The sequence below is a fragment of the Cheilinus undulatus genome, linkage group 6 (assembly GCF_018320785.1).
Source record: "Cheilinus undulatus linkage group 6, ASM1832078v1, whole genome shotgun sequence".
Classification (NCBI taxonomy): domain Eukaryota; kingdom Metazoa; phylum Chordata; class Actinopteri; order Labriformes; family Labridae; genus Cheilinus; species Cheilinus undulatus.
In genome coordinates, this window is record NC_054870.1 from 46,623,511 (window position 1) to 46,647,912 (window position 24,402).

General features: G+C 39.8%; 1 protein-coding gene across 1 annotated transcript in view; it reads right to left on the reverse strand.

Moving 5' to 3' along the window:
• Positions 1–61: 61 nt before the first annotated feature.
• LOC121510898 (collagen alpha-1(IX) chain-like) overlaps positions 62–24,402 on the reverse strand; it is a 45,645-nt gene continuing 21,304 nt past the window's right edge. Inside the window, exons 15-38 of the mRNA XM_041789240.1 lie at positions 24,235–24,288; positions 23,993–24,025; positions 23,852–23,908; positions 23,703–23,756; positions 18,981–19,034; positions 18,803–18,856; positions 18,641–18,694; positions 18,511–18,564; positions 18,364–18,417; positions 18,224–18,277; positions 15,958–16,011; positions 12,709–12,753; positions 12,570–12,623; positions 12,424–12,477; positions 12,276–12,329; positions 10,311–10,382; positions 7,279–7,314; positions 7,129–7,173; positions 6,996–7,028; positions 6,749–6,895; positions 4,620–4,674; positions 3,521–3,709; positions 1,475–1,552; positions 62–974 (exon numbers count right to left, since the gene is read on the reverse strand). Of these exons, the coding sequence (XP_041645174.1) occupies positions 778–974; positions 1,475–1,552; positions 3,521–3,709; positions 4,620–4,674; positions 6,749–6,895; positions 6,996–7,028; positions 7,129–7,173; positions 7,279–7,314; positions 10,311–10,382; positions 12,276–12,329; positions 12,424–12,477; positions 12,570–12,623; positions 12,709–12,753; positions 15,958–16,011; positions 18,224–18,277; positions 18,364–18,417; positions 18,511–18,564; positions 18,641–18,694; positions 18,803–18,856; positions 18,981–19,034; positions 23,703–23,756; positions 23,852–23,908; positions 23,993–24,025; positions 24,235–24,288 (1,635 nt within the window). The 3' untranslated portion in view covers positions 62–777. The remainder of the gene's footprint in view (positions 975–1,474; positions 1,553–3,520; positions 3,710–4,619; positions 4,675–6,748; positions 6,896–6,995; positions 7,029–7,128; positions 7,174–7,278; positions 7,315–10,310; positions 10,383–12,275; positions 12,330–12,423; positions 12,478–12,569; positions 12,624–12,708; positions 12,754–15,957; positions 16,012–18,223; positions 18,278–18,363; positions 18,418–18,510; positions 18,565–18,640; positions 18,695–18,802; positions 18,857–18,980; positions 19,035–23,702; positions 23,757–23,851; positions 23,909–23,992; positions 24,026–24,234; positions 24,289–24,402) is intronic.

Sequence of the window (24,402 nt, forward strand, 5' to 3'; positions counted from 1 at the left end):
CAGGATCTAGAATTTTCCCCTTGCAGTTGCAAAAATAACAGAATGATTCCAGTATACAGAATAAATTAAACATTATTTAATTATTTGTAACATCAATGACACTTTCTTATTCATTGTCATTCAATACAATGAGGCAAAATTTCACATCAGGTTGTTTTGTAGGAAATATAATTAACCACAATTCAAACATTTTTTTTTACAGATTTACAACATGAACTGAAGTCAGTGTGACTTGGTGACATTGTCATCCTCTCTCCTTTTTATTTAGAATTGCTAGGCATGTTAAAAGAAGACATTTACATAAAGAAGGTTTATCTTTGGCAGATTTAAATCAAAGTCAGCTGAAAAAGGCACATAAACCAAACATGACCCTTATTCTCTTTATCTTTGGTGGATTTTTGATCCTACTTTTTAGTGAAGATGTCAACTTGAACAACCTGAAAACAGTTTAGGAGGAGAAAATGACAGGTACACGCGAGTGGGATAAATAAACATTTCTTATCATTTCATATTGTCTCGAAACAAGTGACAACACCATCTTTGAAATATCAAACACTCCACAACCAGCTAAAAATGACAGTGTTTGTGTTGTTCCAATCTTGCAAAGTCTGGCTCCTTGAGATGGATGTTTAGCTTGCACAAAACACGCTCACAGGACTGGAGGATACTGGATTGAAGGCTCTGCTGCAGCCACAGCCCCTTAGAAGACGGTGTGAAAAATGTTGTGTGCTCGAGGGAGCTAATCAAACAGTCTGTCTGTCTCTGCCACAGTGGCTCTTAGTTCCCAGCAGGTCCTTTCACATCCAGACTCTGATGGGCGGCTCCTGCCGGGAGGTTACAGGCTGACGGGTCACAGTAACCATTAGGTCCAGCTGCTCCAGGAGGACCAGGTACACCAGGCTGCCCAGGAGAGCCAGGAGGTCCCCTCTGCCCGTCTCGACCATCCTGACCATAGCCAGGTTTGCCTGGCTCGCCTGCGATAACAAGATTTCGTTTAGGAAGGTAGCAGCAGCATTTAAAGCTGAGATTACATTTCATTCAAGTCTTCATGGAGTAAAGAAATACTCACTCATACATATAAATGTTGAGAATAGATCTTTTTAGTCCTATCTTGGGCAAAATATTAAATGTTGTTACACTTCTAGGTTTTTTTCTTATCTTTAGATGACAAAGCAAGTTTGAGGGTAGAATTTAGCTTCTTTTAACTGTATTTATTATTAAGATATGACCATTTTTGGAGGCAATATTTCTTTAGAATACCAAATAGCTTAGTGCTTCATTTTCATTCGATAAAACAACATGCAGAAACCCTTTTGGCAACAGTTATATAAATCTGCATTTAAAAAATATGTGTTAGATATATGTGGCTTTTTACAAATAAGGTAATAAATACACCTTAATAGTTATGATAAATATTTATACTAAAAATTTTGTGTTGTCTTTCCTAACTGCTTGAAAAGCCTGATTTACTCACCAGGAAGTCCAGGAGGTCCCGGCTGACCTTTAGGTCCTCTTGCAGTGGGCCCTCTGGAGCCTTTGTCTCCCATTTCACCTGTAACATGCATCATAGCATGAGGATAATTGTGCAATATCATAGACTCCAAAAAGTGGAAACAGTCACCACGGGATTGCCTACTTGTATGCAAAACCCTCATTTTAAAATCACTTTATTTGGCATAATAACCCATACCCATTGTTAGAAACCAGGAGCTGAAAATGCTTGGTCTCTTTACTGTCTTATATACTATAATTGAAGGAACCTTTACCCAGTATTCTCTGGTTATAGTATGCTTTCCCCCAAATGTGATTACAGAGAAACTGTGGCCTGAATTTTGCTGCTTCATCATGGTTTGATGTCTACCAGAGCACTTAAGATATCCACAATGTAGCCAGGGAGTGTTTTTCATTGTTCCCTAAACCGAAGGTTAGTAACAAAGCATTCCTCATTTGGATATGAGTCTGAGGACAAGCACAGTTGAGAATTAGAAAACACTTTTCAAAGTCAAAGCAACATTTTTGTTATTGACAATATGTGATGTTTTGGGAATGATAAGTCGCAATAACACAACTTAATAGCAAACTTATTTGCTTATAAACTGATTATTGGTGTTCACTCTCCTAAGTACTAAGCTAATCAGATTCTGCTACAGCCTCATTTGACCATTTATCATGCCCCTGTTAAATCTTTCGTCCTCTCTTCCACAGTCAGCCTGTCTTTTCAGTGTGGACATGCAACCCTCCTCCACCCCAGCCACCTCCATACCAGCTCATCAGCATCTAGTCCGGATCCTCACAAGTCTCCTGCTCATCTCATCTTGCATACCTACATCTCTTCCTCCTCTAAGCCACCTCAACAGTGTCCTTGTCCAGATTCTGCTCCTCATCTGATCCTGCATCCCTCATCACCACCACCAGTGTCTGGACTCCATAAGGAAGTAATACAATCCTGTTGTCGGCCTTACTACCACCCATTCAAGTACATAAAGTCATCATGATGGGGTCTAATCACCCAAGACACTGCAAATTTCTCTTTAGTCAAACTTTGTAAAATAAATAGTTTCTCATGACTTTGAGTTTTCTAATTGTAGCCTACTGCATCTTTGTCTTTATGCTTTCACCGAAATCAAGTTTATAAAAGTATCAAATCAACTAACTTACGTAAAAGTTAGTGAAATTGTGGGGTATTTTAAATACTTTCAAATGGGAAGGAGTCCAGCAACAAATGTCAAACCCTGCAATGTTTCCTACACATAGGACACTTGGAAGGGCCACTAAGTTTCATTTAAGGCCACCGAAGTATATTTTTGGACCATTTTTTCTTTTCTTTTTTTTGAATTACGTCCTTCACTTCAAAACCCTTTCAGACTGGCGTTGTCACATATGGGACGAAGTGACGCAGTTTAAAAGAACCTTACTAACTTTTCAGCCATAAATTGTAGACTCTTACTTATTGTTTTTTTTCTGGAAACCAGTCATTTTGCCATTCTAATGCTGCTATCCACGCCCTTGTAGTCCTCATGGAAGCTCGACTAGCGAGCCTTAAACTTGGGTGACTTTCCAGGGAATTTAAAGATTAAATCCACACCAGTAAACCCATTATTAAAGTCTGTTTATCAAATTTTAACCCATTTTTGATCATTTGTGGTGCTAGCAGCTAATGCTAGCTGCCATATTTGCACCTGCATCAACAGTAAGCCTTCACCCCTGATTATAAACTATAAAGCAAAATATTTTAAAAGGCTAATAACGTTATCTGAGCATCAGCTGAGACGGTAATCTCATGGCAAATTGGTTAAAAAGCAGGCAAGTTGTCCAATCTGGTTAAAACGATTTGACTAGTCTTTGAAACAACACAGTTACCCCATGCTGGCCTACAGAAAGCAATACTGCATCCTCCACTGTTGAATCAGGAAGGTGTATCCACTACTTTTCATGCTTCAAATGATATATAATTACACTTGTATTAGTCTTAGCTTTGATGTCTGATGCCTTACATCACTCCTGCAAGTGCATTCGTTACCTTTGGGTCCTTTGGCTCCAAGAGCTCCTGGCGGCCCTTTGAGTCCAGGGAGGCCTCTTGCACCAGCCTGCCCAGGGAAGCCATTATCTCCTGGTGCTCCAGGAGGTCCTGGGGGTCCAGGTTTCCCAGGTAAACCAGCCACGCCAGACTCAGGTCTTCTTAAACTAGCCGCTAACTGAGCTAGCTGTTCTGTGGGGTGACAGAGAAAAGAAGAGGAAGAAGCCAGTGAACTGTAGACACAGAAACAACGTCTGTTTCCTAACTGTTGTAGTTTACAGATGTCGGGGGAACTTTTAAGATCGGATACTTTGTAATAAATCATTCTGAAGCAAAACATGCCTCATCTTTGAAAGCCCAAAGCAGCTTTCATGGATGAGATGGTCCGACAGCTCTTGTTTTTTAACTTGAATGTGAAAAGAGGTGAATCTATGGGCATGATATCCCTTGAGCAGTTCCTGTTTTTCAAACTTTTCTTCATACACACTGAGTAAATTGAGCAGCAAGGAGATAATACTCTTTATTTCCAGCAATCAGCAGCAGAAAATGTATGTTCATCTAGCAAAAGATCTAATATTAATCTCCCGTGGTTCCTCTCTGCATGCTATTTTGATCTTAAGATTCTAGTTTTCTCGCTCCTGATGAAAATTCATGCAGCCGCTGCTCGACATTTTTTTAAAGATTTCCTTTCCAGGCAGACTCTTTGCTCCGAGCAGAGGAGTGCAGGTCTGCTGGAGGTGAAATTAATTTTTCAGCACATTGGCTATAAAAAAATCATGAGTGTAGGAGATGAGTTGTGAAGACGTAAGAGCAAGAGAATGAAGAGAACAGAGGTTGTGACTTCAGTGAGACGTTTCTAAAGCTCCGAGAAGGAATCTTTCATCCATCATACAAACAAAGGCTGAAGCTTATTTCATGTTCTGCTTATGAGATCTTTCCTTTTTTGAACTGGAGAGGATTCAGCAGCCTCACGGATCAATGAGACAACGGAGGGGCGGCTTTGTGTGTGGTGGTGTAATGAGGCATTGTGGGGAAGATTAAACTCCAGAAAAACGAGGCAGAGGGGAATGATAAATGGGGTCAAAGGCCCATCAGTTCTTACCTTGCATGACTCGCATGCAAACTTGTTTGATGTGCTGATCACTGGGCTCTTTACCCTGGAAGAAAGAAAGACAGCTTAATAGATTTCATGACAGCGTCTAAAACATTTATGAAAAGACTCAGCAGGACTGTTATCAAGTGAAAACAGAGCTCCTCCTGTTTTTCTGACATGGTTCTCTACAGGAGGAGGAAATCGTGTTACCCTGGGGCTTGTTAAACCTTTTTTAATGAACTTTAAGTGCACCAGGTTGAAGCTAAAAATGAGACTTCCTCTCTCCTCCACTGAAATGTTCACATTTTGGAGATAAATTTGTTCTTCTCTATACATAGGCAGTACCTTTGGAGGGTAAAAACCCTTTTAAGAATCAATCTTGGCATTTTTACCACTGACATCTTGGTTTTTCCAGACGTAACCATATTTGGATTTCAGAGTGAATATGCATTGCTGTCTTTGTCTGCTAAATCTTCTCTGGCAATGCCAAACAGCTTATTCTGCCATTGACTTGTTTGGTGGATTGGCTGATTGAGTCTGAAGAAACAAGACATATTGGCAATTTAACAATATATGATTTAGCAAACAGGAACCTCAGTAGTGTGTGGAAGAACCATACACAGCCACAACAGCCTGGCACCTCCTCCTCATGCTGGTCACCAGCCTGGCCACACACTGCTGTGTGATGGCATCCCATTCCTCAACCAGCATTTGTTGCAAGTCAGCCAATGTGATTGTGTTGGCCACTCTGGCAGGAACAGCACCCCTAAGCTGATCCCACAAGTTTTCAATGGGGCCGAGGTCAAGACTGCTGGAAGGCCATTCCATCCTCTCCATTCCCAAATTCTGGAGGTCGTCTCTGAAAAACCCCACTCTGTGGGGGGCGAGTTTTGTCATCTTGGAGGACAGAGTTTGATCCCAGACATATGAAATTACCACTAGTTGCATAATCTCATCCCGATATCTCTCTGCATTGAGATTGCCTCCAATGATGACAACTTTAACTTTTCCAGTGAGGGAAATGCCGCCCCACACCATCACACTGCTTCCACCAAAGATGGTACTCTATCGGTGCAGCATTAAGAATAGTGTTCTCAGTGTCTTCTCCAAACTTTGACCCTGTGATTCAGCTACTGTAGGCAGAGTCTGGACTCTGAACATAACGCTCCTCCATATGTTCAGGTTCCAGTGCACATCTTGCTGACACCAGTGCAAACAGGCCTGACGGTAAAGGGCAGTCATGGCAGGCCTATGAGACCATAGACTGGCTGCATACAGTCTGTTCTGGATTGTCTGGGCGGAGAGCCATCAGCCATAGAAGACAGCCTATGGTTCCTAAGTGCTGATAGGATGAGGAAAGAGTCCTCTTGGGGTGTCGTCTTCTTGGGACGCCCGCTTTGCAGCCACTCTCTGACATCCCCCATTATGTGTAACTTGGTCTTCGGTTTAGAGATGGTTCTAGGGCTCACTCAAAATAATGCTGCAACTTAATTTTGCAGAACACCAGTTTGAAGTTGTCCTGTTGCATGAGCCCTATCCAGAACAGTCCAACGTGGCATGCTGATTCTTGGAGCAGACACCTGCTGACCACTGTAGCAGGGCCCACGCTCAAAGGTGCTGACAATCAGGTGCCATTATAAAGGCACTTGTGTTTTGGCATAATTCCACAGGCTGTTCTTTGTCAATATTTCAGCTTGGGGTACAGTTTTGTTAATCAGAGGTATCCTAGTTTGGAAACATATATATATGAAACACCTTTCATATTTACAATTTGAGACCAGGAAGCTTGGGCTTAATTGGATTAGATAATCATACAGGTGAAAATATTGATGACTATACAGATGCCTGAATCAAACAAAATAAACATTTACGGCTCAATGGCAATACTCTGGCACAGAAAACATTTTCTGATTAATGTCTGAAATTTGAGCCTTTGCATAGAAATTCTCTGTTTATAAAATAAATATATGGCAGTTAATACTTGTGGTGTGTTGTATGAGGCTTTTTCAGATCTCAAACTGGGCCGCAGCATAATTAAGTTTGTCTAAAAGGAACAAATCATCCCTGGAAGATGTTGATTAAAGATTTCAAGAACATAGATTTTTTTTTGTCTTCACTCTGAAATTCTGGTGACTCACCGCGGGACCTTGAGACCCTCTGACTCCAGGTGCTCCCCTGTTTCCCTGCATGCCCCGTGGTCCAGGTGAGCCAGGCGGGCCCTCAATGCCAGGCTGCCCTCGACTACCCTCAGGACCTCTTCTGCCAGGCTCTCCTGGGTTACCGACCTTCACAGAAAGATATCATGAAGCTTCAGATGTTTCTGAACAGTTTGACAGCAAAGGAAAACACAGAGACAAAGTGTTAAAATAATGTGTTTGAACTCACCTCTCCTTTAGCTCCAGACTCTCCTGGCTCACCCTAACAACATTCAGGAGAAGAGGGAAACAAAGAAAATGTGTTAGATTCTTCTAAGATGTTGAATCTTTTAAAAAAGTTTTTTGTTTGTGCAAAAACTTACGACATCTCCTTTTTCTCCTGCAGTTCCTTCATCACCTTGCACTCCCTATAAAAACAAAATCCTAAATTATTCATGCAAAGCAGTTCACAGACCATTAAAATATTTCATTACTATCAGTATTAAGAGACAATTGAAATCAAAATTTCATACCTGCTCTCCTTTGGGTCCTGACTCTCCACGTTCTCCCTGTAATGAATCAAACAAACATGTTAGCAGGCAAAAGTAAAGGTCTTTCTCAAACTAATCCTTACACCCTCTTCCTGCTCAGGTAAAGAGTCCAACACACTGAGAGCAGTCCAAAGTCTCCGATTGTGGAGTGAGAGTGGGTTTAAACCAGGGGTGGGCAAGGGCATATCCAGGGGGTGGCCTGGGCCACCCTAGAAATAATGACTGGCCACCCTTAAATTCTTAACTATGATTAGCCATGTGCTTTATCATAAGGGACTTGTACTTTAATCCTTTTTTGGGAGGGGGTTGCTATGTAGGCTGTTTGTAGCTCTCTTTGCATGGCACATTTGCTTTTTGTTAATACCTGAAATAGTGAATACTTATATTTTAAGTAGGGGGTGTCCAAACATTTGTCCACTGAGGGTCATATACAAAAAATATCAGGATGGTGGGACTATTTCCTTAAAACCCCCTTTTAGAATAGCAAAGTTAGGAAAACCATTCCTATGTAAGTTAATCAATGCTAAGTGATTTAAATAGCATTTTAAGGATATTTGAGAGGCCAGTCAGACATCAGGGAGGCTCTGCTAGCGCTATCCCAGCTACCACTGGCTTCATCTCTAGTCAGGAAGCAGAGAAGGGCAATACTCATCTCCACATTCAAACCCAACCAAAGCAAACTTCATGAAGCTGCCAAACTTTATAGGAGTGTTGGGCCAAAGATGATTAGCGTAATATACTTAGTAATTTGCAACTGAAACTGCTGTAAGCAGATGTAAACCATCAGTTTGTGGTAAATAAAGGTATTGTTTGACTTTGGCTGTCAAATTTTGTTATTTACAGTGCCTCAAAACAGTCACAAAAACATAAATTCCTCTCGTCAAAATGTTTGTTTACAGAATAAGCATGGTAGTACCAACTTGCACTTAAACTAAGTAAACTACAATCAAGCCCAAGGTTCACATTCTAATATGGTCCATGTTTAATATTATTTCTTAAATTTGCTGTGGGCCAATCAAAAATGGATCATGGGCTACATTTGGCTTAAGGGCCATTGTTTGGACACCCCAGTCCTAAGGCCTTCAAAATGAGGCTCGGATGGCTTACAGTATACAATATGTTGTAACCCTGCTGTGTTACTTTAAGTAAGTAAAAACACATTATAAATAAATACATGTGCACAAGAATAAGACATCTGTTGAACACTTTAGCATTAGAAGTTTAAACTGTATTTATAAACTGTATTTAGATTATTTAGAAGAATCAGAAAGGGTAAATAAATTTTATTCATTTCTGTATCTGAGTGCAAATATGGAAAGCCACTCCTGCATAAACCAGTGCCTCAGTTGGACCAAAAAACCTCTGTTGACTTTAGGTACCAAGTGGGCCAGTTTTATACTTTGTCACAAATAAAAGCTTATTCTTGTCTCAATTGAATAATTGTAATTACTTGTAATTAAAAAAATAAAAAATAAAACAAAAAAAACCCCAAAAGAAATAAATCTTTAACCAGAATTCATTACATCAAGGTGTATTTATTTATTTTGCTATTCTATCTTGTCTCTGGCATCCTGCTGTCTGGTGTTTTGTTTGTAAATGTACATGTGGTCTAAGCAGACTGCAAAAATGTAATTCCCCTCTAGGATAAATAAAGTTGCCTGAATTGGAATCCAAACAAGGATTAAGCTCAAAAGCAACTAACATTGCTCAATTAAGTAGACAAAGCCAGAGTAAAAGTATTTAAAGACATTTTTTAAAACCGTTATTAAAGTATATTTTATATACAGTTCTTTTATTTCTTAAGTGCATTTAGAAATGCTTTATACAACTTTCAAATGCAAAATGACAGGCAATTGCATTGTCTGTGTTTTTTCTTGAAAGGGAAAAAACATTTTCCAGTAATAAATAAAATAGAAATGTTTATACTTTTCATGTTATACCTTATTTAAACTGCTCTAGCCTGGCTACGTTTTGCTGCCCCCTCTGCAAGCTACTTTTTGCAACCCTCCTCCACCCCAGCTCCTCCTAAATGCTATACTTTATAAATGCCATTCTGTTATCACTGATGTCTGCTCTACTCTGGGTTTTTGCTGCTCCTCACCCTGTCTCAGGCTTTCCTTGTAGGCACATAGCGTAGCCTACATCGAAAGCTCGATGCTTTCGATGTAGGCTTGTGGAAGACGGGGATCTCCCAGAACAGCCACACCACCAAATAAATATATATGTATGTAATTTTTTACTGGTAACAAAGTTTGAAACTGTCTGAGTTCATGATTTCAATTTATCTTGAGTCACTTTATATGAAATCGACTCATGAGGCACAATGAGTGAGGAAGATGGTCACAGGTGGCACCAGCCCACTAGTTGCCCATCCCTGGTTAAAACACTGAAACAGTAAGTCTGCACCAGTGCTGGCTAACAGAAAAAATGCTTTTCCTTTTTCTGTTGATCATCATAGTTGCTCTGAACATGAAACAGCTCTCATTAAAATAAAAGAGTCACACTGATGTAAAAATGATCAAGCTTTACATTATATCCAGGGTATAATAACTATTACATCGTCTTAAATATGGCAGGCTTTGTGTGTTAAATTGACGGTGAAGTGTTTCAGTTTGCAGAGCCTTGACTCTTATAAACATCAGACTGAAAACAACAGGATGTAAAAAAAATAAAATGCGACCAAAAATAAAGGTGTAGGAATTTTTTTGAGTTTCTATTTAATATTTTAGTGACTTGGAACTGTATTTACATAAAGTTACCATTTCCAGAGTGAGAGGAGGTTGTCCCAGTGCTCCACATTTAATGATGAGCACTTAACTCAGCCGTGGGTGTGATGGGAGTGAGCATGAAGGGACCGGCTTGAGAAACACCTCAAGTGTTGCTGGATTTAGAAGATTTCCATTAGTGCACACTAGAGGGAGCTAATCAGCTGTTAGTCGATCAGCTGTTCCCTCTCTTGTTAAAGACAATGGTGCCTAAAAAGCTCTCTGAAAGGGACTGTGGTGTCATCTTACCCTCTCTCCTTTCACTCCAGGCAGACCAGGAGGACCAGGGAGACCAGGCAAGCCGGGGTCACCTTTGGGTCCCTGTGACAAATAAATATAAACATCAGATTATGCAGGGATTATGTCAGTAAAACTCAGAACAAAAGGACTCAAAACTAAATAGTATAAACAAGTGAAAAGGTATAAACATGTGAAAGACTTGCAAAAACATTTAAACAGTATGTAAATGATGTAAGCAGAGGAAAAACAGTGCATTGCATGTTACTCGTACAGAATTTGCTTTAGTAGTGAAAGATGCCTGCATTACAGGCAGCAACGAGTAACCTGCAAGAGCATTTAAAACACAATATAAAACTGTAATTTCCATGCACTTTAATTTCATTTTTAACTGTTTTTTTGTTTTTTTGCATTTTATGACAATTAAATATTGTGTGTGATATTTTGGCCCATATGTAAGATTGTACATATGTTTTAGGAGATGCACTGCTAATTTCATTGCTCAATGTGCCATATAAAGGCATTGTATTCTACTCTACCCTTAGTATGATTATACAGAGAATCTTAAAGGTCAAAAGCAGCACTTTGCAGCACCTTAGACTCTTTTATTCTGCTTAAGTGAATCAAATAAGCTTAGATGTAGAACATAATGAACTCTGAACACAGCTCAGCATCACTTCTTGTCCTCTCAGACCTGTTGGTGAGTCGTGCCCCCTCCTCTTTGATCACTGGCTGACTGTCTGAGGAATGTCAGCTGAACAGAGAGCTCATTCAGCTCACTGCTCTCCCCTTACTGTGAAAACAGGCCTCATGTGAGATTCAGCTCTGCTCTATTCTCTGAGACATTCCAGTGAAACAACAGCCAGGACCATACATGCTGAGGGTTCCTCCATTTTCAGCTTTTTGCATTCAATTCTCTAGTTTACTGTTTATTCATGTCCTCATGTGCATGTTTAAAGCTTCTTTTTACAAAATAATGTGTAGAGAATCCCTTAATGACTAATTTTCAATAAAAATCTATCTTGCTTTAGACCTCATATGTTAACAATAATCCTAAAAAGTAGCAGGTTTTTAGATAAACTTCTCATAGATTTTCAAAATTCAATAATTCAGTTTATGAAACGGGAGACTAAGCCGAAACAGGAACTGATAAATTTATAAAATGCTAAAATATTGTAAGTTTAAACTAAAGGGGCTGAATGATGTTGGGAACAATATTAGCATGGCACACCACCACAAACACACCATCCCCACTGAGAAGCAAGGTGGTGGCAGCATCATGCTGTGGGGATGCTTCTCAGCAGCTGGCCCTGGAAGGCTTGTAAAGGTAGAGGGTAAAATTAATGCAGCAAATTATAGGAAACTCCTGGAGGATGATCTAATCCGGTCTGCAAGAGAATGACGGCTTTGGAGAAGATTTATTTCCCGCAAAACTATCACCCAAAGCATGCAATGAAATCTTTACAGAGACAAGCTGAATGTTCTGGAGCAGCTGAGTCAAAGCCCAGACCTTAATCAAATAGAGAATTTGTGGCTGGACTTGAAAAGGGGTTGTTCACTCTCGATCCCTGTGCAATCTGACTGAGCTTGAGCAGTTTAGCAAAGGAGAATGGAGCAAAATTGCAGTGTCCAGATGTGCCTGATTGAGACCTAGCCATGCAGACTCAGTGCTGTGATTGCAGCCAAAGGTGCATCTACTAAATAGTCACTTATTTTACATTACATATTTGTATTAAATTGATATTACTTTGTAGAAATCTATTTCACTTTAAACTTAATGAGGTCTTCTGTATTTTTGTGAGGTCAAGAAAGCTAAATTATATTGAAAATGATTGATTTATAAAATCAATGAAGGGTAAAACATCCAAAGGAAAGAACGCTTTATATAGAGACTGTGTATGCAAGATCTGGAGAAAGGGAATGCATAAAACAGACACCTGTAGGAAAAATGGGGAAAAAAGTTGCAGGTTTCCTCACCCTTGCACCCATCTTTCCAGCTGGACCTTCGGGGCCTTGCTCTCCAACATCTCCCTGTTCAGAAGATAAGAGAGAGCAAACAGATTAAGCTTGAACTTAACAACAAAGCAATCAAAACAACAGATTTTCAAGCAGGCCAAATACTTACAGGATTACCGATAGGTCCAACAGGCCCGACCTCTCCCTGCTCTCCACGCTCACCCTGTTTTGTAACAGAAAATTGATCCAGTGACACATCAAGGTGACAACAGAGGTGTTAAAAACAACAATCCAACACCTTCTGCTTTTACTCACCGTTTTACCCGCAGATCCCATGGTCCCAGGTAAGCCCGGCTGACCAGAATCTCCCTGCACAGAGCCAACCACAGTTCAGGTTTTGGGAAATTATAATTAAAAAAATACTCATAATCAGCAACTGATTAAGAAAACTAACCTTAGAGCCACCCGAGCCTTTTGGTCCAGGTGATCCAGGCAGACCCTGAAAACACAGAACATTTCTTAAAGAGATATAACATCATAAAAAGAGAATGTGTTCTTTAAACCTACTTATGAAGTTTTTAAGGAGATTCTCACATTCACCAAAGATTACTTCATAGCTTTCATCAAAATCTAACAATACTCAAGAGCACTCTGCTGTTATGGTTCTCATCTTGTGGGTTGGGATCTAAAAGTGGGTCATGGATTAGTTTTCAGTGGGCTGCAAATGTGTGCCAAGGGAGAAAGAACTGTGGAAAAGAGTCTATTAGCAGACATGTATAAATACATGTTATTCTACTTTATTTTCCTGTGATAACAAATAAAATTTGATTGTTTTAAAGTGATCTTGCCTACTTTTCTTTGGGAAATAACAATGGTTTTCTCATGATGAAGCAATTCCAGAAAACAACCCGAAATTACACATCATCATGGGAAGATGGGGCGATGTAAAACACATGCTTGGCCTTTTAAGGCTTCTGTAACCATGCACATTAAATCTGTTTTGTCCTGTCACTTTGTTCATGTACATCTACAGTCCAAACTATAACATTGTTCATGATATCACAAAATGTTATGTTACATAAGTTACTTTATCTATCTTACCTTTCTTTATTTTATTTTATTTTTTTACACTTGTATTTTTCATATTTATAAGGGAGTTTCTGTGTACAGTGTACATTCCTTGTGTATTTCTGGTAATACAACTTTATTCATACCACAAGTCTTCTTGGTTACACTGTTATATTTTTATATTTTTACCCTTTATAGTCTTTTGTAGAGCTGACTCAGGAAGCAACGCACAAAAATTCCAACGTACCTGTACCTGTACTGTCCTGTATCTGTGCATCTATTTTATTCTATTCAATATCAATCGTAAGTGGTTATAATTTTTCAGAAATTTGGGTCGTAATTGCTCATGGAGGAGGTGGTAGTGGGTCCTGAGGATAGGCCAGTCAAGACTTTCTGCTTTATCATTGGAGCTGATCTGACACTGCAGATTTTTTGATTATTAGGTTTTCATGAGTGTATACTTTTACACTATTTAAAAAAATAAAAAGGCATGATTTGGTTGCATTACACTTATACTGTGAACATGCAACATTTCATCTAACTTGCCAGTTAAGCTTTGAATGTAATCGACACACTGGATGGAAAAAGTGCCTCCAAATAATCATTATAAGTGCCTACTATTCTTACTGAGTCAGGACAAATTGATAACTGTTTAAATTACCATGTGTGTTCCTATATAGCATCTGGCTGAAAAGCCATGAATCAAACATATTGTATGGACAAAAGTATTTGGCCACATCTATTATCTATTGAATTCAGGTGTTTCAATCAGACCTGTTGCCACAGTTGAATAAAATCCATCACCTAGCCATGCTGTCTCCATCTGCAAACATTTGGGAAACAAAAAAGGTCGTTTTGAAGAGCTCAGTGATTTCAAGCATGGTTCTGTGATGGATGCATCCTTTGCAATAAGATGGTTTGGGAAATTTCATCTCTACTGGCTTTACCACTCTCAACCGTGGGTGATATTATTAGAGAGTGGAGGAGTTAAAGAACAACAGCAAATTAGCTAGTGGGAGATCTCATAAAATTACAGAGCGGGGTCAACAACTACTCAGGAGCATGTTGTGTCAAAGTCACCAGTGCTCTACTGAATCCATAGCTGAAGAGTTCTGAACTTCTCACTGGCATTAGTGTAAGCACAACAAAAGTGCAACGGGGGTTTTCCATGGCCGAGCAGCTGCATGCAAGCCTCACATCACCAAGTCCAATGCAAAGTGATGGAGCAGTGGAAACGTGTTCTATGGAATGACAAATCATGCTTCTCAGTTTGGCAGTCAGATGGGTGAGTCTGGGGTTGACAGATGCTGGGAGAATATTACCTGCCTGACTGCATTGTGCCAACTGTGAAGCTTGGTGGAGGGACAATGGTATGGGGCAGATTTTCAGTGTTTGGGCTAGGCCCCTTATCTCCAGTGAAGGCCAGTCTTAATGCTTCAGCATACCAAGACATTTAAGACAATGCTATGCTTCCAACTTTGAGGCAACACTTTTGAGAATGCCCTTCTCTATTCCAACATGATTGTGCCCCAGTGCACAAGGCAAGGACTATAAAGACATCGTTCAATGAGTTTGGTGTGGAAGAACTTGAGCCCTGACCTCAACCCCATCAAGCAAGCAAGTGGGATGAACTGGAACGAAGATGGCGAGCCAGGCCTTCTCATCCAACATCAGTGCTTGACCTCATAAATGCTCTACAGAATGAATGGGCAAAAATTCCCATAAAATCACTCCAAAATCTTGCTGAAAGCCTTCCAAGAGGCGTAGAGGCTGATATAGCTGCAAAAAGGGGTGTGTATAGACAGAATATGGACATACAATAAAATTTGTCTGTTTGGGTTTCATTCGGTGCAGCATGTGTGCATGCTTTTCTTTTACTTATCATCTAGCATGAAACTACTTTTTATGTTTTAATTCATTCATTGACTAAAGGGTCAATTAATTCTAGCAAACATGCTCAAGCTTCCAGCTTATAAGAAGGTGCAGATAATTCAGCAGTTTAAGAACAGCATCAAGAATCTACCTAAGGCTTTTTTTATGATCAAATCTAAGAAAATCTTCAGGAAGACATTAGTGGATGAGGCTGAATATTCCCAGGAGAACTCCTCATTCTGAGTAATACTTGAGCTTTAAGGTGACATTCTGATATTAAATTTTATTGATTTGAGCTTAAGGTAATACAAAATCACCATATATTTAAATAAAGCTACTCTAATGCCAATAAAATCTTGTTTAAATGCCCCCACAGTAGGGCAGTTCATGTCTGTTAACTGAATCTCATTAGTGCCAGTCATTATAATTACAGACTTGAGGGCTGCAATACTTATGCCTCATTTTCACCTGATTAAGACTGTGATAACACTGCACAGTATGGGGTGAAGGAATGGAACCCTACAGATTAAATTGATTTAAATTTCCACCTATAGAAAAAAATATATGTTTACTGTATATTATACAGTGTTATAATATGCAGAGGTATTCTCCAGGCAGCTTCTAGTTACTGCAGTAAAGGTGTGCTGTTGAATGGGTACAGTGATGTATGTGCAATGGTGCTTCAAAGTGCTCCTGGTGGGTTTACTCAGGTGAATCCAATCAGAGTCAGTCTTGACAGTTTAGGGTCAAGGGTCATACTCACAGGAAGCCCCTGAAGTCCGACCTCTCCTGGAGCGCCTGCCTTCCCGATGGATCCCTGCAGAGAAACAAGGAGGTAAAAAACGATGAAGCTCACAGTGCTTAAAAAGCAGACAAATATCAGAGATGTTCCAATATCAATACAGCTCTAAAGTAGTTACTGGGTTGTTGATGCCATCATTTATCATCCTCTTTTTTTAGCAGCCCATGGATGTTTCTGGATGTAATGTGTTTGGATTAAATCTTTTTCTCAGTTTAAATCATGGGGACCCTTTCTGATGCAGAACACACTGACGATAAACATGCTGTGGTGGACCCCGAGACTGTCAGTGTTAATATTAACTTCAGCTGATTATGAACAGAATTAACCAGTTACTCCTGAAATTTATGCAAAAATTTCATTCTTAAAATCAAACCCCAATTCCAAAAAAATTTGGATGCTGTGCAAAGTGTAAATAAAATCAGAAAGTCATAATTTGTAAATCACATAAACCCGTTTTTTATTCACAAAAGAAGGTAGACAACACATCAGATGTTGAAACTGAGATAGTTTTATCATTTCACCAAAAAATATGAGCTCATTTTGAATCTCAAAAAAGTATGGACAGGGCCATGCACCCTGACTTTTCTGCTGTGAAGCCATGCTGTAGTGATGGATGTGGATGTATGTCTTGCTGAAATACATAAGGCCTTCCCTGAAAGAGACATTGTCCGAATTGGAGCATATGTTGTGCTAAAACCTTTATATGCTTTCCAATATTGATACTGCCTTTGCAGATGTGTTAGTTGCACATGCCATAGGCACAAATGCAACCTCATACCATCAGAGATGCCGGCTTTAGAACTGTGCGCTGATATGAAGCTGGATGGTACCTCCTCTCTTTAGTCTGCAAGTCACTGCATCTGTGGATTCTGTGAAATTTCATTTTTGTTTCATCTGACCACAGAACAGTTTTCAATTTTGCCTCAGTCCATTATAAATGAGCTCTGGCCCAAAATAGATGGCTGCCTTTTTGGATCCTGTTCAAATATGACTTCTCCATAATACAGCTTTAACTTACATTTGTGGGTGGCATGACAAAATTATGCCTGTTCTTAATGCAGGGCCACCTGAAGGCCCAAAGATCACAAGCGTCCAATATTGACCTTCAGCCTTGTCCTTATGCACAGAGGTTTCTCCAGATTCTCTGAATCTTTTGGTGATATTATGTACAGTAGATGGTGGGACATCCAAAGTCTTCACAATCCTACGTACAGGAGCATTTTTCTAAAATTGTTCCACAATTTATTTTTCAGTTTTTCACAGATTGGTGAACCTCTGCCAATCTTTACTTCTGAGAGACTCTGCCTCTATAAAATTTTCCTTTTATACCCAGTCATTTCACTGACCATTTAACCCAGTTAGTTGTGAAATGCTCCCCTGGCTGTTTTTCATAAGTACTGCATATATTTCCAGCCTTCTGTTGCTCTGTCTCTACTTTTTTGAGATGTGTAGCTGCCATCAAATTCAAAAAAAGCTGATATGTTTCATTAAATGGTAAAGTGTCTCATCTATTACATCTGATATGTTGTTTATGTTCTACTGTGAATAAATTATGTGATTATGAGATCTGCAAATCATTCCTTTTGTTTATCTTTTCATTGTACACAGTGCCTCAACTTTTTTGGATTCAGTGTTGCAATAAAATGAATGAGTTTCAACAAAAATTCACCCCACATTCATAGTGTATCAAATTACTTGTTGACCCATGCAGTGAATATGTTTATTTCAGCTGTAAAAATGACATCAACATGGGTGTAAAGGTAACTTCTCTGGGTTTTGCAGCCAGCCTCAAGTGGACACTGAGGGAACTGCAGCTTTTGGCACTTCTGCACTGGCTTCATTTTTCAGTACTGGGGGCAGCAGCTTGGTCCAAGCTTACAAAATTTTGTGTAACTGAACCTATGCTGCTTCTTTGATTGACCCACTGATCCACCAGTCAGGGAGCCCCCTCTCATGGGGTTAAGTCTTTTACGTGCATCGCTGGGAAATGTTAACCCTAGTTTTGTCACTTCAACATGATTAAAAGTTTTGCTTATAATCAATAAATATCCACATCATAATCCAGGAGTATTTCATCCTGCTTCCTAAAATGAAGGGTCATTATGAAAGACATCTTTCCTTTGGCTGACCACACTGGTTATTCAACCCACTGACAATCATGAAAAACTAAATGTGATAAGAGAGGGAAAAAAAAGAAAACTGAAAATAGTGATAAATAATGCTCTACCTTTGCTCCCGGCATCCCAGGAATACCCTCACGACCATCAACTCCTGGCAAGCCCTGGTAATGAAAGCAGAAAATATCAGATTTTGCATATATAATATCTGAGAATTAAAGCTTTATTTAGTTATCAATTAGACACTCACGGCCTCTCCTTTAGGACCCGGCAAGCCTGTGATTCCTCTCTTCCCTTGAGCACCCTGAACAGCGAAGCAACAACACATTTTCCATTTGTTTTGTTTTAACAAACTAGAGAGTCTGTGTTTATTTTTATCGTGGGTTCATCTACTGACCATTTCACCTTTAGGCCCAGACTCGCCCATCACACCCCTCTGGCCTTGATCTCCCTAAAAGGAAGTAAAATCATGAGCTGACATTGTTGACTGCAAAAATTAGAGCAATTATACTGTGGGTCAAACTTACAGTCGCCCCGGCAACACCCTGGGGACCTGGGTCTCCATCAAGACCTCGAGGACCCTGCAAGACAACAAAAGCAATGGTGTCAGAGTAATAAATGTTTTATTAGAAAATTTAAGACAAAAAAGGTGGGATATATGAAAGATAACACAGCCTTGAAGCACTTACCATCTCTCCTTTGGAGCCCATCATTCCTGTGGCTCCAGGAAGTCCTTGGGGACCCTGAAATAAAACACAAATCCCATGGGTGCTTCAGTGAGTTGAAAAAAAAAGCAGCTTAAACTGTTAAAAACAAACAAAAACAAAGAGGATGGCTAATGCCATCTATTAAAAGTCAGCATCTAACCGTTGGTCCCTGGGATCCGACCTCCCCTGGACTTCCCTGGTCTCCCTCCTCACCCTGAATAGCAGAAAGAGAAACAGTGATTGACATTTAACAGCAATTTCAAGAGTTAAAAATTCATCCCTATACACTGAGTCCATTTGAGGGCAAAATATTCACACTAATGCTACTCCTGTCAACTGTTTTATAATTAGACACACATAATACTCATTTTTTAATTGATTGCAGGGGAGCAGAGGCAGATGATTTAACTCCAAATTACCATTCTCTTGCTTTGCAAATTACAAATAATTTATGTGCTGACTCTGGTGGACCTGGGGGGGTACATCCATTTAGACACATAGCAGCTCTGCCCCGAGGCTGTGCAAGTTTTCTGTCATTAAGAAGGCAATTTCTTCTTTTAATAATGTGCATTAGAATTAACCATTAAAAGATATAAACAGTACATTACTGGGAACCAAATACACACATTAAACAGATGTGAAGGCAGAGGAATGGTTCAATGTTGACTGAAATGTGAGAGTTAGAGAAGAATATCCTGCCACAATTTCTCTGCAGAAATTCTGGATTCAAAAATGGTAGAAACAGCCGATAAAAGCTTGGGTCAGCCAAACTGTTGTAAAATTAAGAGGCGGTTCATATTTCTGGAGATAAAATAAGGGATTAAAAAGTCTTTAGCTCTTTGTTTATTGATAGCTTTTTATGATATTTTTGTTTTTTTGTCATCATGCTATTGTTCATACAACCATGTATGAAGGTGCAATCTTTGAAATACATCCATGTTTACAATTCCAGCATCATCCTAAATGACTTAGAGGTGCATTCTCTGGTGTTCTGCCTTTTAGAAAACAACCTTATGATAAAACTTAGGTCTTTGCAAAGGTGTTATTATTCACGGATTTAAAAATGGCAAATTTAATGTTTGCTGGGCTTAAATTGGAATACAGTTTGTAATTTAAAGGCACAATATGTAGAATTTTTACACTGAAATGTCTAAACTAATTGAAGAATAACAAAACCCATGATATGTTTTAGCTGAGTGCTTACATTACGTTAAATATTTTTGATATTTTGATGGTTATTTTGCTTAAAATGCAATGAAGCTTGATAAGTTTATGAAATATATTTTAAGATGTTTTTGATTCTTTTTCAGAGGATAAAGGCCAAGGTAAAATATTTAGCCTCCAAGTCCTCAGATGGGAAAGGCAATGGTGACGTTACGCTACAACATGTGTACTAAAAATGTAATGCTGATATTAATCAAGAAAGTTAAGCCTATTTTACAGTACTGTGCAGAACTTTTATGCATGTCTGGGCCAAAAATTGAGGCTGAAGTGAGGCGTAAATGTGGTGAGTAGGCCACTTGATGGCACCATCAGGTGCAAAGGAGGATTGACACAACCCTGGCCCTGCTCTGGATGTCCTTGCATGTTATCAGGGGCATAAGAAAATAATCTGTTGAAAAACAACAAAGTCCACACCTTTAGGGTGGAGAAAGGGGTGGATTTGGTGAGTAAGCATGGCCTAGGGCAGGCCTATTCAATTAGCAGCCCAGGGGCCACATGTGACCCAGAACCACCCCCCAAGTGGCCCAGACTGTGGTCATGCCAGAGATGTAGGGGGCAGCCTGTTTCGCAAGTTTTCACCAATTCCCCCAGTATTTCAGACTGTAAATCAAACACTCTGTGTAGCCTAGCAACAGTGTGCCTACAATGCACTGCATTGTTTTGAGGGGTGGTGAAGCTGACAGAAGTAGCCACAAGGTAAGACATGACCAAAACTATTATTTATTTCATTTTAATTTTTCATTATATTCATTTCATTTTTATTCAAGTGAAAAAAAAAACATTTCTGCTACCTCAGGTTATGTTCAAATACAGCTGTTGTTGTGTTTCTATGCACTTTTTGATGTGCTTTTGTCATGTTGCCGAATTAAAAAAGGGAGACTATGTATAAAAGGTCCATATTTTTCATCAAATTGATCTATATTGGTTCCAATTTGACATTACCAGCTGCATACTGGGTGCCGAACATGTTTGGCCTGGCTACATTTCTTGATTTTAAAATTTGGCCCTGTTGAATTGAATAGCCCTGGCCTAGGGTACTGTTCAGGTGGGTTATAGGGTTGCAATGAGCCCCTGGTTGTGCTGTGGATGTCCCAAGTGTCCAAAAACTGTCAGCGGTCTATGGGTGTATTGCAAGGGGTGGAAAGGCTCGGACATAAGAGATGCCGTTGAGCTTGAGCCCCAGGTTGCAGCACAACGGGCCCTGTGATGAATCCTTTGCACCCTACATGCCTAAAACGTTTGTACTTGACTGTACATCTCTAGTTACACTACATTATGTCAAATATTTCCAACAGCTTTCAAAGCCCAAGAACCTCCTAACTTTAAAAGCTGCAACTTGATGTGTCTTGTCTGCTATGACAAGTACGATACGGTTATTGTTGCCACTGAAACACTGGATGGTGCATCAAACACTGCTTCAAAAAGAATTGGGAACTTCTACTGGAAGCTACCAATCTGTTGCTGTATCTCATTCGTGTTATGTGCTGAATACTATACATTATTAACCAACGCCGATGAAAATGGCAGGGGGTTATGTAAAGGGTTCCGTATCTTTGTCTGTTCGTTTGTTTATTTCTTTGTTTTTATGTGTACAAGATAACTCGAGAACGAAAAGTCAGATCTTCACCAAACTTTCAGGGAGCATTGGGATAGTGACAGGGAAGAATCGATTAGATTTTGGTGATGATCCGTGCACCTGTTCGGTTTTTCTCGGACCTTGAAATTTTGAACACCATACTAATCAATGGGAGCGTAAGTTCCTCGGTGGCGCTGCTTAGGCGTGAGTCTGCCTCCTCAGATGGCCATTCTAGTATTTAGTACTATATTCTTCTTGACTATGGTCCATTCAGACTGTTATGGCCATAACACAGACCTTATCTTTATCCTAGGGGGTCACTGGACCTCAGAATTTCATCCTCTGTTTGCAGATGATGTGGTCCTGTTGGCTGCCTCAGCTGGAAATCTTCAGCAGTTACTGAAGTGGTTTGCAGCTGAGTGCAAAGCAACTGTGATGAGAACAAGCACCTCCAAGTTTGAGGCTGTGATTGTTCTGCTGGAAAACGATGGATTGCTCCCTCCAGGGAGGAAGTGAGTCTTTGCCCCAAGTAAAGGAGTTTGGGGTCTTGTTCACCAGTGAGGGTAGAATGGACCATGAGAATTACAGGTAGATAGGTGCAGCATCAGCAGTGTTGCAGGCATTGTACTGCACTGTTGAGGGAGCTGAGCCAGAAGAGAAAGCTTTTGATTTACCAGTAGATCTAAGTCATGAGATTTGGATAATGACCAAGAGAATTATACCACAGACACAGGTGGTCAAAATGAGATTCCCCATGAGGGTGCACATTTAACTGGGAGGACATCCTGGGGTAGATCAAGAACTTGTGCCTTGGAATCCCTCAGGAAGTGTTACTGGGGAGAAGGATGCCTGGGTTGACATAGTCTGCCTGCTGCCACGGCAACTCGACCTCAAAATAACCGGAAAAAGATGGATGGATGGGGTTGGAGGAGCAGGAAATTGCACCCATGATTCCATGCTACTCTGGACATGATCTTTTGTTACTGTTTTGCTTGAGCGCCCCCTGGTGGTGGAATTTACATAACATGACTAATACGGACCAGCACTGCTGAGCTCTGCCAGTCTTTGCCTTCTACTTCTTTGTGCTCCATGAGGTGCATTTACTAAACAACTACTAAACAACAATTTCACATAATGAGGGAGAAAAGGTGTTAAAAGTGGCCTTTCTGGTTTGGCCCACTACTCACAAAGCATCGTGGGCATTATGGGCAACATAAAACCACTAACAGCAGAGAAAAATCATGGTTCATCACAAGTAAGTAGCACAAAACATGAAGGAGATGCCGCAACAGAAGGCAGCTTCCAGCAGCAAATCACACTGCATTATGTAGCAGTCGTTCCCATAACATCTAATGCTACCCAACAAGAAATATATAATTTTTAACCATTATAGTGCCAAAAATTCTACATGTTGTACATTAAATTGTGCTGCTCTTCGAATAGAGCTCTATAGATGAACTTGCCTCACCTCGATCATTGTAAGAATATTTACTTCCAACCTCAAAACATCATCTACTCACTCTGTTGTTTACCTTTAGTTTAAATTTGTGAATCTGTGTGTAGAAAACATGCAAAAGGTCCCTGAAATGAAACTTCCAGTGAAGGAGAAAATCATTCTTCGGGACAGGGCCCAGACTGGCAGTAAATCACACCCTGGCATGGGGTGATAAAGGGAGATGGGCCCAGACTCATTTCCATTTATATAGTGCATAGACACATTACAGAGAGAGGGCAGTTGTGCTTGAACATCGTTTCAAATGAATCATCCTCCGTGCATTACAAGGAGTCACAGGCATTACATAAAGGCATGTATCACTTCCACTTGAAATAGAGCAGCTTAATAATACTTGTCTCAAAGGCGCTGGGAATTCTTTTTTTATGTTTAAACCATACATAATTTTTCCTAATGTGGAAACGTTGTGGCATGTGTGACAGTTGTGGAGGGAAATGAATGTTTTAAGTGACTATATTTGTAGTTTAAGAGAGTATAAATTCACACTCTTGTTGCGGATGTTTTATGACATTTCTCCTGTCTAGAAAAATTCAAAACAAAAATGTGCCACCAAAATAGTCCTATTTTACCTTGTGCCCTTGTTTCCCAGGTTCTCCTGCTTCACCTTTTACACCTTTGTGACCCTAAAAAAACAGAAAATGATAAGAGGTGATATTAAACAATCTTGACCTTAAGATACTCTCAATTTAAGGCTAACAGAACACAAACTTCTTCTCACCTTCATCCCAGGAAGGCCGGGATGTCCAGAGGTCCCAGGTGGACAAGAGTCTGGGCACTAAACCACAACATTAAATCAAGACAATTTTCTTAATATCCAATTCAAGAATCCAATACAAGAAATAAAAAGAGAAGGCTTTACCAGGTCGCCAGTGCCTTGCATTCCAGCTGCACCCTGAAATTCAGAGACAAAACAAGTTAGAACTTCCATACTGCACTTTATCATTATCATAACTGATAAAAGAAGCTTTAAATCACAAGAGGAAGGGCGGCAGTGTGCAGAGGTGGCATTACTAACAAGGCCAAAGGGATATAATGGTCTCTCTAGTGATATATAAGGTCAAATTTAATGATTAGCAAATCAGATCAAGCGGTATTACTCACTCTAGGCCCCTGTGGTCCACGAGGTCCTTGTGGTCCTCTTACACCCATGGCCCCCTGTGAAAAGACATTAAATTTGTCAAAAAATACACAGAGAAAATACATGCACTGGCCTTTTTTTTTTATCACAGCTTGGTGCTTAAGATTTCTATCAGAAAGAACTGTGGCAGT